Here is a 13,203-nt window from a genome sequence, read left to right on the forward strand (position 1 = left end):
AAAGATCCACCAACATTTAGAGTCGGGTAAGGGGCACGCCTTAATATGTTATAACCCAACTCATTCTTACCCTTAACTTAATCCACAAAAACGTGAAATGATTGTGTTGGATATTATTAATATTCAATTAGTTGTTTGCATGCATCAAACTTGATATTAGGATGTAGAGTAAAGTTTTTCTAGATTTCTAGAAATATCAAAAGATTAATGTTTGATTTTTGGTAGTGACATTTATTGAGAGGAGTGGAACACTCATACAACTTAAAATAGATTAATTTCTTATCTAAAAAAGTGAGATGATACATTTGGCAAAACAAAAAAATTAATACTACGAGTCGTGAGTAGACTTATTGGTTTTTTTGTAAACTTGACACTTTTAAAACATAATAAACTTGTTATTTTGAAATAAACATATTTTTTTTATGTGAACTTGATATTTTGAAAGTGTATTACACTTATTAATTTTTATTAAAAAATCGAACTAACAAACTGGATTGGAACAACATATAATTTTTAGATTGAATTTAATTTCTTAATATAAATTAATTAAATTGCACGAGATTGTGTAATATGTATTTGGATTGGATGGTTTTTTCCTAAAACCCACTCAAACCGGCTATGAATACTCGTAAGTTAGATGGTTGTGAATTTGTGTCAAAATAATATTTCATGCTCAAAAGTTTTTCCTTTTTTCGATCTGATAACAAACATGCAAACACACTTTAAAGCGAGATTTGTAATGGCGAAGACTCTCTGACAAGATCATCAACTCAATTTCTCTAGTCTTTGTCACCATTGCACATCGTGACTGTCTCACACAAACTCAATTCGGCTGTGATAATGTTGATCTACCACGTGTTACTCTCATAATTCACTTATTTTTTGTGCTCTTTATCATTTTATATGTAACAAGGAAAAGATGTTAGGTGACAATGAAAATCTTTGTTATGCTTACTTCAAGTAATCTAGCTTGTTTCTTGGACAGGGTGTTTTGGGTCTTTACATCCATTATCAAATTTAAGATTTTCCAATTACCATATTAGGAAAATGAGTTTTAAATAATTCATTTAACATTGGTTGTGAGAAACACCAATATAAAAACTAGGCAGTGACGCAGCGTACAAGCCTGATAACAAATAAGATTTCATATGGTTTCATATCTATTTAAATTTAATTTATTATTTAACTCGATAAATTTGATTCATGAATCAAACAATTTAAATTTGAGTAAGAAATTAATCTCCTTTATTAAACGAACTAAATTTAAGCCAAATAAATTAAGCTCACGTGACTCAATTATATACATTAAATACATGATACTATAAGTGAGATGAGTTTTCATAGAAAAGTTATGAAAATATTAGTTTGTGTTCATACAATGATACATGATGATTAAGATTAAAATTAAGTTAATGATCACAAAATCACTTAAAAAGTTATGTATATTTACCTTTAAATATTGGCAATTCAAATAAGATATGAGGATACATAGTAATTATTCGCATTTTTTTACAATAACAATTATTCTCAACTGAGTTACTTTTTATACATACATACACATATATATAATCTTTAATACATAAATATATTTATTATTAAAGCTTACAAACTTTTTATATGTGATTAAGTATAATTCACAACACAAATTTGAGCCAGTTAAACTGTTGAAAATTTCTTAACTATTAATATATTGAGCCAAAATTAAACTAAAAAGGAAGTAATTATTGAACTCAACTGGAATCAATGGACCAGTAGTTTAGTTTAGTTGAGCAAAATTTCATATACTATCCTCATTTCTCAACTGGAATCAATGGACCATTACTGGAGGGTCCAGTACCAAATAGGATTATGACATGTGGTTTTAAAAAGATTTAAATGGTGTAGATTTCAAAGTATTTTTTAACAAAAAATATTATAAATGATGAAATTAAATCTGGGCCTCACATTCTAGTACTGGACCCTGGACCCTCCAGTAACTGAGAGAGGATGCCACCATTTCTCATATCATATGTTCTTCTATTGACCAATGCAGAAAGTGTAACATTGAGAAAATACCGCAACCCTCGTCTCACTCTCACTTTCCACCACGCACCTTGTTAAGCGATCATATTTAATGTTTCATTCTTTTGTGTCACTCCATATGCCAAAGGATATAATTGTTCTACTATGTTGTGTCACTCCATATGTTAAGAGATGTGATTGTCCTACTCTTTTGTGTCATCCTTCTCACTCCCACTCTATCTGACTACCTGTTCTCTCTTTTGGAGCCCTAACGCATCCTCTGGTGGCACCATCATCATCATTGCACATCCACCGTGCTCCCTTCTATCTCAGCCGCGACTTGAAGGTGACATTCTTCTCGCCATAGCGCCTCCGCCTCGGTCGCTTTTCTTCCCGCGCCGCAATTTACTGTTGGAGCCACGGTGATATTGAAGGTGAAGTTGTGACATTCCACTGTGAGCTTGAAGGTGAAGTTAAGATACGGTCTAGTTGCCCTAATATACGGTCTCACTTATTCTCGCATTCCTTTGCTAACTCATATATGTCTCATAAGTCATAACTGAATTCCTTATGTGTGCAATTTCACTTTTCACCTTTATTAACTGAATTCTTTATTTAAAAATTAAATAAATCACTTATGCTTTAGTGATTCGTATATTTTCTCATTTGATTTCTATGCATTGTTGACAATTAATTTGCATTTATCGTTTTAAAACTTTGCTGCAGTTCATCATGAACATGTCTTTTCATTCTCTTTAGGCGTAAACAAACATGTTCTCTGTTTGAAAAGTTCTCCGGTCTAATAATTGTTTTTCACTGTGAATCATTCCAAGCATCAAGTGAGAGCAAATTTTTATTTTAGGTGTTATTTGTTATGTAATATTACATAGATAAGTATCATCTATTCCAACTTTGAAACCAGAGGTGATCTCCATCCTATTATATCAGCATGTAATTTGAAAAGATTAAGGTTGCTCTTTATTATGTGAATCATAGCATGAGATCAATTAATGTTTTTCCTTCTGCTTGTATTATTGGGTCTATCTGTGCATATATAGTAAGATAGCCCATTTATACTATAGTAACCTTTAAGCAATACACTCCTATAAAATATATATCTAATGATTCATGTTGTTCGTAAAAAGTATGAATGGAATAGAGCATTATTCTTTATTCATATGTGACTGTGTCTAGAGTGATCGCTAGTGGGTTCCCACTTTCTTCTTCGTGTAGAACTAGTAGATTCTCTTTAGGTTTTAGGAATGATCGAGGTATGTGATACCTGGAAAAAAAATCATTTGCAAGTAAACAAATGTTTGACTTCCACATGGGAGACTATTTATGATGTAGTGGCTACACAATAATAAAATTGTAATTTTTTTACTAAAGAAGAGTTTTACTTGTTTTATAAAATGAGGTTATATATTCCATGGTTTATTAAATATATTTGTATCTTTCTTGGTCATCTTTTCACAAATTATTTTGGGAAGTAGGAATATAAAAAGAATGGATTATGGCATAGGAACATACCATTTTTGTGAAGGAGTCCCCTTTTGTGAGTGGAAAGATACCCAATATCGACCAATACCTTGGCCATTAATCCAAGCTTGTCCCTTTCCCATAGAACCAAGGTTAAGAGCTACAGGATCTTTGCCAACTGGTGCATCAAATGTGGTCTGTGGATCAGCATGGAGATAAAATATTAGTGTACTGCAAGAACAATAGATTTGTAGCTATAACTAAGCATTTCTCATTTTGATTTATGGGATGACACATGTTGGAGACAGCCATGCATTTAGAAAGATATTAGTTCTTATCCATAAGGTGAGGATATACCATTAGTAGTACATAAAAAAAACTAAGCAATTGCGATGGGACAAGGATCACCTGTCCTATAATTTTCGCGTCCCTGTCCCTGACCAATCAAATTTCACAAAATAATATTAAAATATTAATTTCTGTTTTTATAATTTTTCTTTTTAAATGAATGGAGCTTTGTAATTGACTTGGTACACCAAATGGGACATGAATTGAGATATGTGATCCCCACCCATTACGATGGGGAAATAATTTACGAAACAAGATCCTCTGTCCCAAAAAATTCATGTCTCTATGTCCTAATCCAATCATATCACATCAAATAGTATAAAAATGTTACTTTATGTTTATTTTATTTTTATTTTCAAATATATGACAACTTTTCGTTGGACTGGACACAAAATGTGGGATAGCTAATCCCATTCATAATTTACACGTTCACCCTCTTTCTAATCCATAAAAAGGTAGTCATATACTATAGCTCAAATTAGGAGGGGAAACAAAAACTTAGGCCTTTAACATATTTAGTTGGATTCCCTCCATGATTATCTATGCACTGTGGAAAAAATTGAAACGAGTTCTTCGGAATGATGAAAATATACCTGATACCATGTTAGTGGTGTAGTAGATTTTTGAAAACTTTCCCACTGAACTTTACTTGATCCACTAGCTGTGTAGATTTGCAACTTTTCTCCTAACAACCCCACCTTCATTTAACATGAGCACACAGTGAACAAAATTTAGTTTAAATTATTTGCCATCAGTTGAAATACACATTTTTCTTATAATTTAAATTTTATGGTCTAAAAGAAAAAGTTCCTAAATAGTTATGATAGTATAAAGTGTTGTAGCAAATAGAAATTTGTTCTAAATTCTGAGAACTACTACATTATGAAGAGTGTGTCAAGATGGTTTATAATTAAAGAAACATACTTGAGTACTTATCTAAATGCAGTATACTATATGTCAGGATCTAATAGTTTAGAGATGATCACCTGATATCCCCATGGTTGATGTGTGAAATCTCTTCCTTGAACTTTAACTGCACTCAAACCAGCAACTCTGCGCTCTAGGAATGCTCCTGAGTTCTTCATGTAGAAATAAATGCACATTTTACTTTGATCTCATTGAATCTTGGTACGAAAAATTTCCCTAATTAAATATCCATGCATATTATTGAGTATTTCATTTTTAGAATTGCTAAATGCTCATGAGGGTTAATTCAGTAATTAATGTTTGTCATTTTTATGAGATTTCTTACATGTTAACTGATAAAAAAAATGTAGTCTCAACGCAACGTTGAGGATCTTAGTGACCAAGAAATTATGAGTTTAGATTTTGGAAATAGTCTTTCCACTTATGGGGTGCGGTTGCGTAAACCAACCCTTCCTAGATTGCACCGGGTGGATCCTCGTGCAATACTGGGCTGTCCTTATTTTGATTGATGAAAAAGGAGTCTTAATAACAATTGTGACAATTACCGGCAATCCAACAGTTGCACTCAGGAAGGAAATGTTGTTCATCCTCCCCCATATCAGATGGACATTCTTCTCCATAATGAAAGATACATTCTTGTGATTTCCATGAGCAGAACCTAAAGTAATGAACATGTATAGAACCCAAATGTTAGTATCCCAAATTGTAGTATGGAAGATCCAGTAGAGTAAATGGTGTCGAATGTTTCGAAGATCAAAGAAATCTGTACTATAATTTGAAGTGATGATTGTGTAGTATTCAGTCAAGTGAGTAACACTAATCAGTATTGCTACTGTTTCTTTTAATTATAAATAATCAGTATTGATACAGTTACTTTTATCCAAAAAAGTTGTTTTCATTCCATCCAACAAATGTGGTCCTTGAGGATGAGATCTAGAACTTGCCTACTAAAACTCCGTTGACGAATGCATGCAAAACATGTCCTTGGCTGTCTGCTCTAAGAACAGAGTGAGCATTACCGGATTTGTCATTAAACCTGCATAGCCAATATGTCATTTAGCATCTTAATAAAGAATAAAGTATGTATGATATAGAAAACATCTTCTAAGTGCAGCTAGCATCAACTACTTATGTTGGTTGCTGTTTATGTTTACCTGAAAGTGTACCATAGATAGTCACTTGTATCTTTTGCTTTGCTGATTTGATCTAATAGTTTATTTTCTCTTGATGAAGTATCGTCGAAGTTCGGGATGGGTTCTTTGTACAATTTCCATTTTTCAGCTGAATTGAATTGGAACTGTGGTTTCATTATTCTGGCTTTGGTTTTTACGCTTACCTGCAAGAGCAACATTAAAAGAAGAATACAAAAGTGCCTTCTACTAAGATGGTAAGAAACTTCTCACAGGAAGTGTTCTCTTAAAGTTAATGAAATAGTATAATTGGTATATGAGTTTTACCTTGGCAGTGTTGAAGACTACAGTCTTACAATCTGGTAGAATACTGATTGATTTTGGGGGTAAATGATATGGATGATTTTGAAATTGGATTGTTACTCCCTTAGCATCGCTATTTTCGAGGAACGCAGCACATCCTCTTGAGTCCCTTTTGAAAACATAAGCCTGAAAAGAGCAATGGCTATAGATTAATTTTGTTTAGAAGATTCTGCTCTTAGAAAGCATTCTTTAAACTCATTGTTGGTCAAATACTACCTTATTTAATCATATAGTTAATACTTTACAAGAAACTAATTACTGAGGAAAATGCCCTGGCTATTTAGTTTGCTTACATTTTGTTGTTTACCCAAGTTGACTATAGTTTGAGTTCCATAAAGTAAAGATTCTGAACATGACTTGACTGCAGCATGTAGTTGCTTAAGATGACTCCATTTTGGTTCCTTAGCCAAACCTGGTTAATTAACATAGTCAATTACATAGAGATTCAACATCAGCTATTTCCTAAGTAGAGAAAGTAAAGAAACATACCATATTCATCAAGTGGAGCTTCATCATAATAAGCTGTTGTTATGAATGCCGAGGCTAGTCTGTCGAAATTTGTTCCTCCATGGAACTGCATCAAATCCATAATGTGAGTCACCACAAGAAAATAGACACATTAAGAAGTGTTATAGATAAGGTATTGGATGGCGATGATACCATGTAGTAATTTACATAGCTTCCTTTCTTTGCGACGATGAATAAGGCAACATTATATGCAATATTTTGAGCTGATCTCAAGTATGGTTCTCCACCGAAGGCTTGGTAGCTTCAAATTTTAACGCGAAAAAAACGACATTAGTCAAGTAAGACACTTTGATAGCTGAGAATTAACCTTAGAAATGTATTGTAAATTTTAATAAAGAATTCAACAAGAACTTACAAACTTGTCCAATTCTCTGTCCACATTGAAGGTTTGTTAGGCGAGTTTGGTCCCTTAAATGTTGTCCCACACTGCATACCATTGCAAGTGTTGATCTGCATATTTCAAAACTTGATTATTTGTGCAGATAATCCAATGGTAGGTGCTAATTGTTATCTTTTGTGATACATAATATCACAATTTAATAGTGTTCAAATTCTTCATATATTTCTTATATGGAACAATATGAAAAATCCATAGATGAAAAAATGGTGATAGAGACTAACCACTTCACCAGGAGCATCATCTTGCTTGCACATTATCCAAGGGACACCAGTTTTGAGTCCCAATGCCATATTTGCAGCCCATTTAACATAGGACCATTCATTCTTATGAAATGATCTTTGAACATTCCCATATTCATTTTCAATCTACATGAACCATAAGCCAATTATAAATTCCCCAAAACAGTAAAGGAGAATAAACAAGTGATATATAATTTGTGAATCTTTGTTGTTTAGTTTAAACCTGAGATGCTATGATAGGCCCTCCTTGTGAAGCAAAAAGTTTAGCTGATTTCATCATATCAACTATTTTGGTAGTGAAGTTTTGCATGTGATACTGCGAAAAGAGTTATGAAATGGCATGTTAGTGGTACCATGTCTAGTGGAAAGTATCTCAATAAAAGAAAATGAGTTAAGGAGAGACATCTAGTGGAGATATTCTATGCCATTATCTCTCAATCTCTCTATACCAAGTCAATAAAATTATGCTAATTAATAATAATATTAGTTGATAAAAAATTTATTGACATAATTTTATTAGCTTGATATAGAGTTTGAGAAATAATAACATAAAAAATTTAGACTTGTAGGCATGACCCAAATACTCACCTTTTAGAACTAGTTGGATAGAATATAGTCAATATACTGCAAATAGATAAAGTGCCACTTTATGTAGCTTAAATTATAATTCAAATAAGGAGTCCCAGAAATCAAAATAAAATGCTTAAATGTTTTTTTAACTATATTGAGTTTTGGTTGTTGTACCTCTAATCTATCTTGTAAAATTTTGGTTTTAGTCTTTAGTGCTGATTTGCTTATTGCTTAATACCAAAATGACACATATGTCATGCTAACCAATGATGTACTCAACTGTATTGTTGACATATTATGGATGTAGACAAAAATCAAAACAATCAACTAAAATATAAACTAAAAATAAAAAAGTTGGGAGATCAGAATCAAAATTACCTATATTTTTTGCACTGAAAACATATTTAAGCTAAATAAAAACACAAAGGAAAAAAGTTAGTACCTTGAATGGCTCATTATCAGATCTAAAAACAATGCCAGGAATGTCATGTAACCATATTGGTAGACCCCTGCATCAACAAAACCTCTAGTTAACCGCTCCTAATACGTAACCATTATCATATTTTTTAAAGCCATTCCAACTCCTAAAATAACTATAATATGACCAAAGTAATTAACTTTGGGTTTTCTTAATGGCACGAATATTAGAAGAGCAAAAACTTCATTTTTAAAGACATTAGCTTCATCATTTTCTCATAAAACTTTCACTTTTAATTCCTTAACAAGTGTCTAAATTAACACCCCCCCTTCAACTTTCACTACCTTACCTTAGTTTCTATATTATAAAATTTGTTAGGAAGAATTAGCTGGTTTGGGGTCTTACCCATAAGTCCATTCACTCTCAATGAATGGTCCTATCCGAAGGGTGACATATAAACCTTGTGCTTGAATTTCCTTAATGAACTTAACTAAATCACGCCCTCCACTAAAGTCATACTGCAAAACAAGTTAAAAAATTACAGCCATCATCATTTAGTTAATAAATATGTGCACAAAAGAGATATATAGAGGGTAAAATATAAATAGAAGAATAAAGTGATAGATGAATTTAAAGTTACCTGGCCTTGTTGAGGCTCGTGAAGGTTCCAAAACACATAAGTTTGAATGCCATCTAATCCTCCTTCCTTAGCTTTTGCAATTAAATCAGGCCACATCTGTTAAAATTAAGAGCAAAGTTTAATCCACAGTTTAGAGGTTTATATTTCTTCATGTTGCCTTTAGTTGAGTATACAACTATTAATCTTATACAGCAAAAGCATTTCTAGCTTCATTTGAGATTAAGTGATCTTAAACTTTAGTAAATTACTACGTGATAGATTAGGAAAAAAAATTACTATGTGAATTTCTGTATTTTATATTTATATAAAATGTTATTGTCAATGTGAAAAATGTATATTTCTCCTAAAATGTCATTTTTTAATTATTTGAAACATTACATATTCTTATCAAGTTGCCATGCTTATTTTAATTTGGTGCTTACTTTTTTTGTTAACTCTTCCAACCTTTTAATTAGACAAAATGATTGTTTGTTTCCACATATTTCTAAATGAGGGATGTCCTTGTTGATATTTGTTTATTTTCTTTAAAACAAAACTTAAGGTTGTATATTAATTATTAGGGATGACTTGAAAAGATAACCATATTATATTGTGAATGTTTTCGGCTTAAATAAATTTGATTCATTCAAGTTTTGGATAAATAAAAAGTAAATACGGCCCACCATTTATTTTTACCCCAAAATAATCATATTTAATTACTTATTTAAAAAACAACTCTTTGAGAGGAATTGATAATTATCCTTGAACCTAGTAAAATTATCTAATAGTTCAATTAATAATTAATTTGGAACTAAAAGTTTGGACATTCTAGAACGTTATGTAGCTAATTACATTGGTTCCATAAATGCTAAGAAGTTTTGCATAATTGTCATGTTAAATAATATGCAAAAGCCACAATGAAGGAGAATATACATAGTATTGTCTTAAATGTATGTACTACATATATAACTTTATCTCTGAAAATTATTCGGATGGATCTGAAGTTTACATACTTCATTTTCTTATGGTTAACCCTCCATGATTAGATATGAATTATTTTGATGCATGTGCTCATTATAACATGTTGTTTTGTATTTATGCATGACTTAACCTAACATAACAAGGTGTAAAGGTGTTAAGGAAGGTCGTCTATTCAATTATAACTTAATGCAAGGGAAAAAGAAAAGTTTCATATTCATGAAAATGTTTTTTGGCAGGGCGTAGATGGCCCTAATTTTTTTTAATTTAATAGTTTTAAATTTTCAAAATTTACCCTCTAATATTATAATTTAGTTCATCTAAAATAATTTCCTTAGTTTCATCCTGAGCTCAACACTAATATAATGAATGTAATGGAATATTAATTAAATAAACTGCAATAAAATTGATGTATTTAATACTTCAAAGCTTAAAAATGTGGTTTGATCGATTTCTTATAGTAAAATGTAGCCGTGTTTCATATAAATTATGCTTTTATTATAGTAAAGCTAGGTTTTGATAAAAAGTAATTTCCTAAAATTTAGGGCGTGGATGGCCCTGAAAACAAATGGAGGGATAGACTGAAGATAAGTTTCATCTTCAAATAATGTTCTAAGAAATAAGATCTATAAAATATAAGATATTATTTTTGATGGGCAATAAGATATAAGATATATAATTAAAAAGAAATGGTGTATGATAATATATGAGTTTTTTATCTTATTCATATTTAATTATTATTAAATTTTAAAATATTAATATAAAATATTAATATAAATAAATAGTGAATGATATATTTATTAATTATGTATATATATTTATTATGCTAAATATTCAAAACAATAACAAACTCTTCATCATGTCCCCATGTGAAACCTCCACATAATACAACACAGCATATGCCACTACAGTATACGGTTAAGCATCATTACAAGAATGTAGCATACATCTTATGTGTCGTTAGAATCTGACATTCGAGAGAAACTCGGTAGTTTTATTTCCGAATTTGGGATTAAATAATGCTTTATACTGTATGTATATGAATTATGAAGTTAGAAAAAATACATATATACATAATTAAGAAAATTTAAATTCTTATGCGTAAATAAGGAATTTATGACTTACTTAAATTGAGGTGACTATTGACACTTCCAAATATATAGAACCCACCTTAATCAATCATAATTTTTAAAATAAAACTATACCCAACTTAAATGTCAAATTCAACAATATAAGTAACATAATTAAAATAAAGTTTGAAAGTCATAAAATATAATTGTAAAATAACTTACTAATTTTAGATTTCTCTTCATTTCATTTCAAAATCTAAAACACAGACTAATCCTTAGAGTTTCTTAATTATGCATTGTAAGAGATTAATGTCATTAAAATGGAAAGAAATCCAATAACCAAAAGAAGAAATACAATAGCAAAAAAATGGAAAGAAAAACTAATAAGTGATTAATATATTGAGTTAGAAAATCCTTACACAATAACCAAACATTAATTGCATTAGAGATATTTATTATGAGTTTAAAATCTATGCATTATTAATGTGAAGTTTTTTACATTAATGGTATATTATTTAGTATTGATTTGTATTATTGTCGTTTGAAAGTCAATAGTAATTAACATATAAATAGTGAATAATTTACTGATAGTATAAAAAACACTTACATAATCAATAAATACATATTAGATCCATCTATTATACCCCTCTAACGACATCAGAATAATTTATGATATAACACAGGAAATATGAAACACCTTGTGACCTGAGATTATGCCAAAAGTTTTAGCTTGCAAGAAATAAACTCTGTCAAATGCACACTATTTTCTGGAAAACCGGGCACGTTTGGTATTTCTCACCTAACAACGACAATGAGAAGCACATAATTCCATGGTCTCTATCTCTTTTAGTTTGGCTATTTTTTGAAAGTACAAAGCATTATATTGCTCCCAACCCCAAAAGCATATAATTTGAACTTATGTAACAAAATAACCGGAACACATGAACTTTTGAGGAAAACAACATAACAAGAAGAAAATAATAACAAAGGTATGTACCTCAGGAGTGCTACGAGGATAGTGAATTGAACCAAAGAAGAGGATTTTATGTTCGCCATTAATGATTAATGATCTTCCATCGTAGCTGACATTTCCACCGTGGACAGTGCCAAAAACCACCGTTAAAATAAGTGCAATGGAAGAACACCACCGCCACCACTCCACCAACACCTTCACCGTCATTTCACCACTTGTTATCAGCTTCTAAAGCCTCCCACTCGATGTTATATATAGACCTTGATAAATACTCTCCCCTCTCACTCTCTTTTCATGAGTTTGTAGTCTCTGGATTATTTTTATTATATAAGTAAATATATTGAAATAATTAAATGTTGTAAATGCAAGAAATTCAATCGTGTACTTAATCTCTCTTTACTGCAATTAGCTTTTTCGTTATGAGATTGATGAAGTAAATTAGTTTATCTGAGGTGTACACCTCGTTGTAATATTAAAAAAATGTATACAAAAATTACAATACATGACATAATTTATGTTATCAAATCAAAACAATCTTTTTTAAAAAATTTACTATTGGTACAGTGGTGTCTTGGTAGGCCTCTCCACATTCATGATTGGGAAAATATAGTTGAAATGTTAAGATTTCATTCTATTCTAAATGGTTGGAGTAGTTAATACGTTTTTGCCGTATATTAGAAAAATATGTGTATGCTCTATTTGGATAATTGTAGTCTCTAACCAAAATTTGAAGGTTTGAGAGTCAATTATTAATGAGAAGGGTATTATCATATCATGTTCTTACTAAGTTGATACATTCAATAATAGCATGGACTTATACCTTATGTTTGTTTTAATATTATTGTTTATTATTTATTAAAGGAAACACATTTTATTTTTTGTGTGAAAGAAGATTTTATTTAGCTCTTACCTATCCTCATTAGCAATAGGAAAACAAAAATAAGTAGTTCTAAAGTAAAAAATATTTTGAAAGTTAAGATGTTTATTATATAAAAATTAATATATAAGAAACAATATTTAATTGTATTTCATTATCTCATAAGATATGGAAGTAGCACTCCATGTCTACTACAATGTCTAAACTCCAACTCAATGAGAGAAAGACACAATAATGATTCTTTCTAATCATATAATTTTTTGGAAGAATAAAATATTTCCTC

General features: G+C 30.6%; 1 protein-coding gene across 1 annotated transcript; it reads right to left on the minus strand.

Annotated features, from left to right (window-relative positions):
- LOC109327478 (beta-galactosidase 16-like) lies at positions 3,151 to 12,320 on the minus strand. Its single transcript, XM_019560639.1, has 18 exons — positions 12,068 to 12,320; positions 9,044 to 9,139; positions 8,809 to 8,921; positions 8,428 to 8,494; positions 7,639 to 7,731; positions 7,398 to 7,541; positions 7,132 to 7,226; positions 6,909 to 7,017; positions 6,738 to 6,822; positions 6,542 to 6,660; positions 6,213 to 6,374; positions 5,910 to 6,091; positions 5,700 to 5,791; positions 5,301 to 5,413; positions 4,815 to 4,907; positions 4,422 to 4,526; positions 3,532 to 3,677; positions 3,151 to 3,283 (listed from the first exon to the last, which is right to left on the minus strand). The coding sequence occupies exons 1-18, from the start codon at positions 12,248 to 12,250 to the stop codon at positions 3,172 to 3,174; spliced, it is 2,109 nt and encodes a 702-aa protein (XP_019416184.1). The 5' UTR covers positions 12,251 to 12,320; the 3' UTR covers positions 3,151 to 3,171.

The sequence above is a fragment of the Lupinus angustifolius genome, chromosome LG15 (assembly GCF_001865875.1).
Source record: "Lupinus angustifolius cultivar Tanjil chromosome LG15, LupAngTanjil_v1.0, whole genome shotgun sequence".
NCBI lineage: Eukaryota > Viridiplantae > Streptophyta > Magnoliopsida > Fabales > Fabaceae > Lupinus > Lupinus angustifolius.

Coding starts and splice junctions, on each gene's coding strand:
- LOC109327478 (XM_019560639.1), bottom strand. CDS start 12,250: ATGACGGTGAAGGTGTTGGTGGAGTGGTGGCGGTGGTGTTCTTCCATT. Junction 6,661..6,737: donor AGCTCCACTTGATGAATATG/GTATGTTTCTTT, acceptor TTAATTAACCAG/GTTTGGCTAAGGAACCAAAA. Junction 3,284..3,531: donor GGGACTCCTTCACAAAAATG/GTATGTTCCTAT, acceptor TTTTTTTTCCAG/GTATCACATACCTCGATCAT.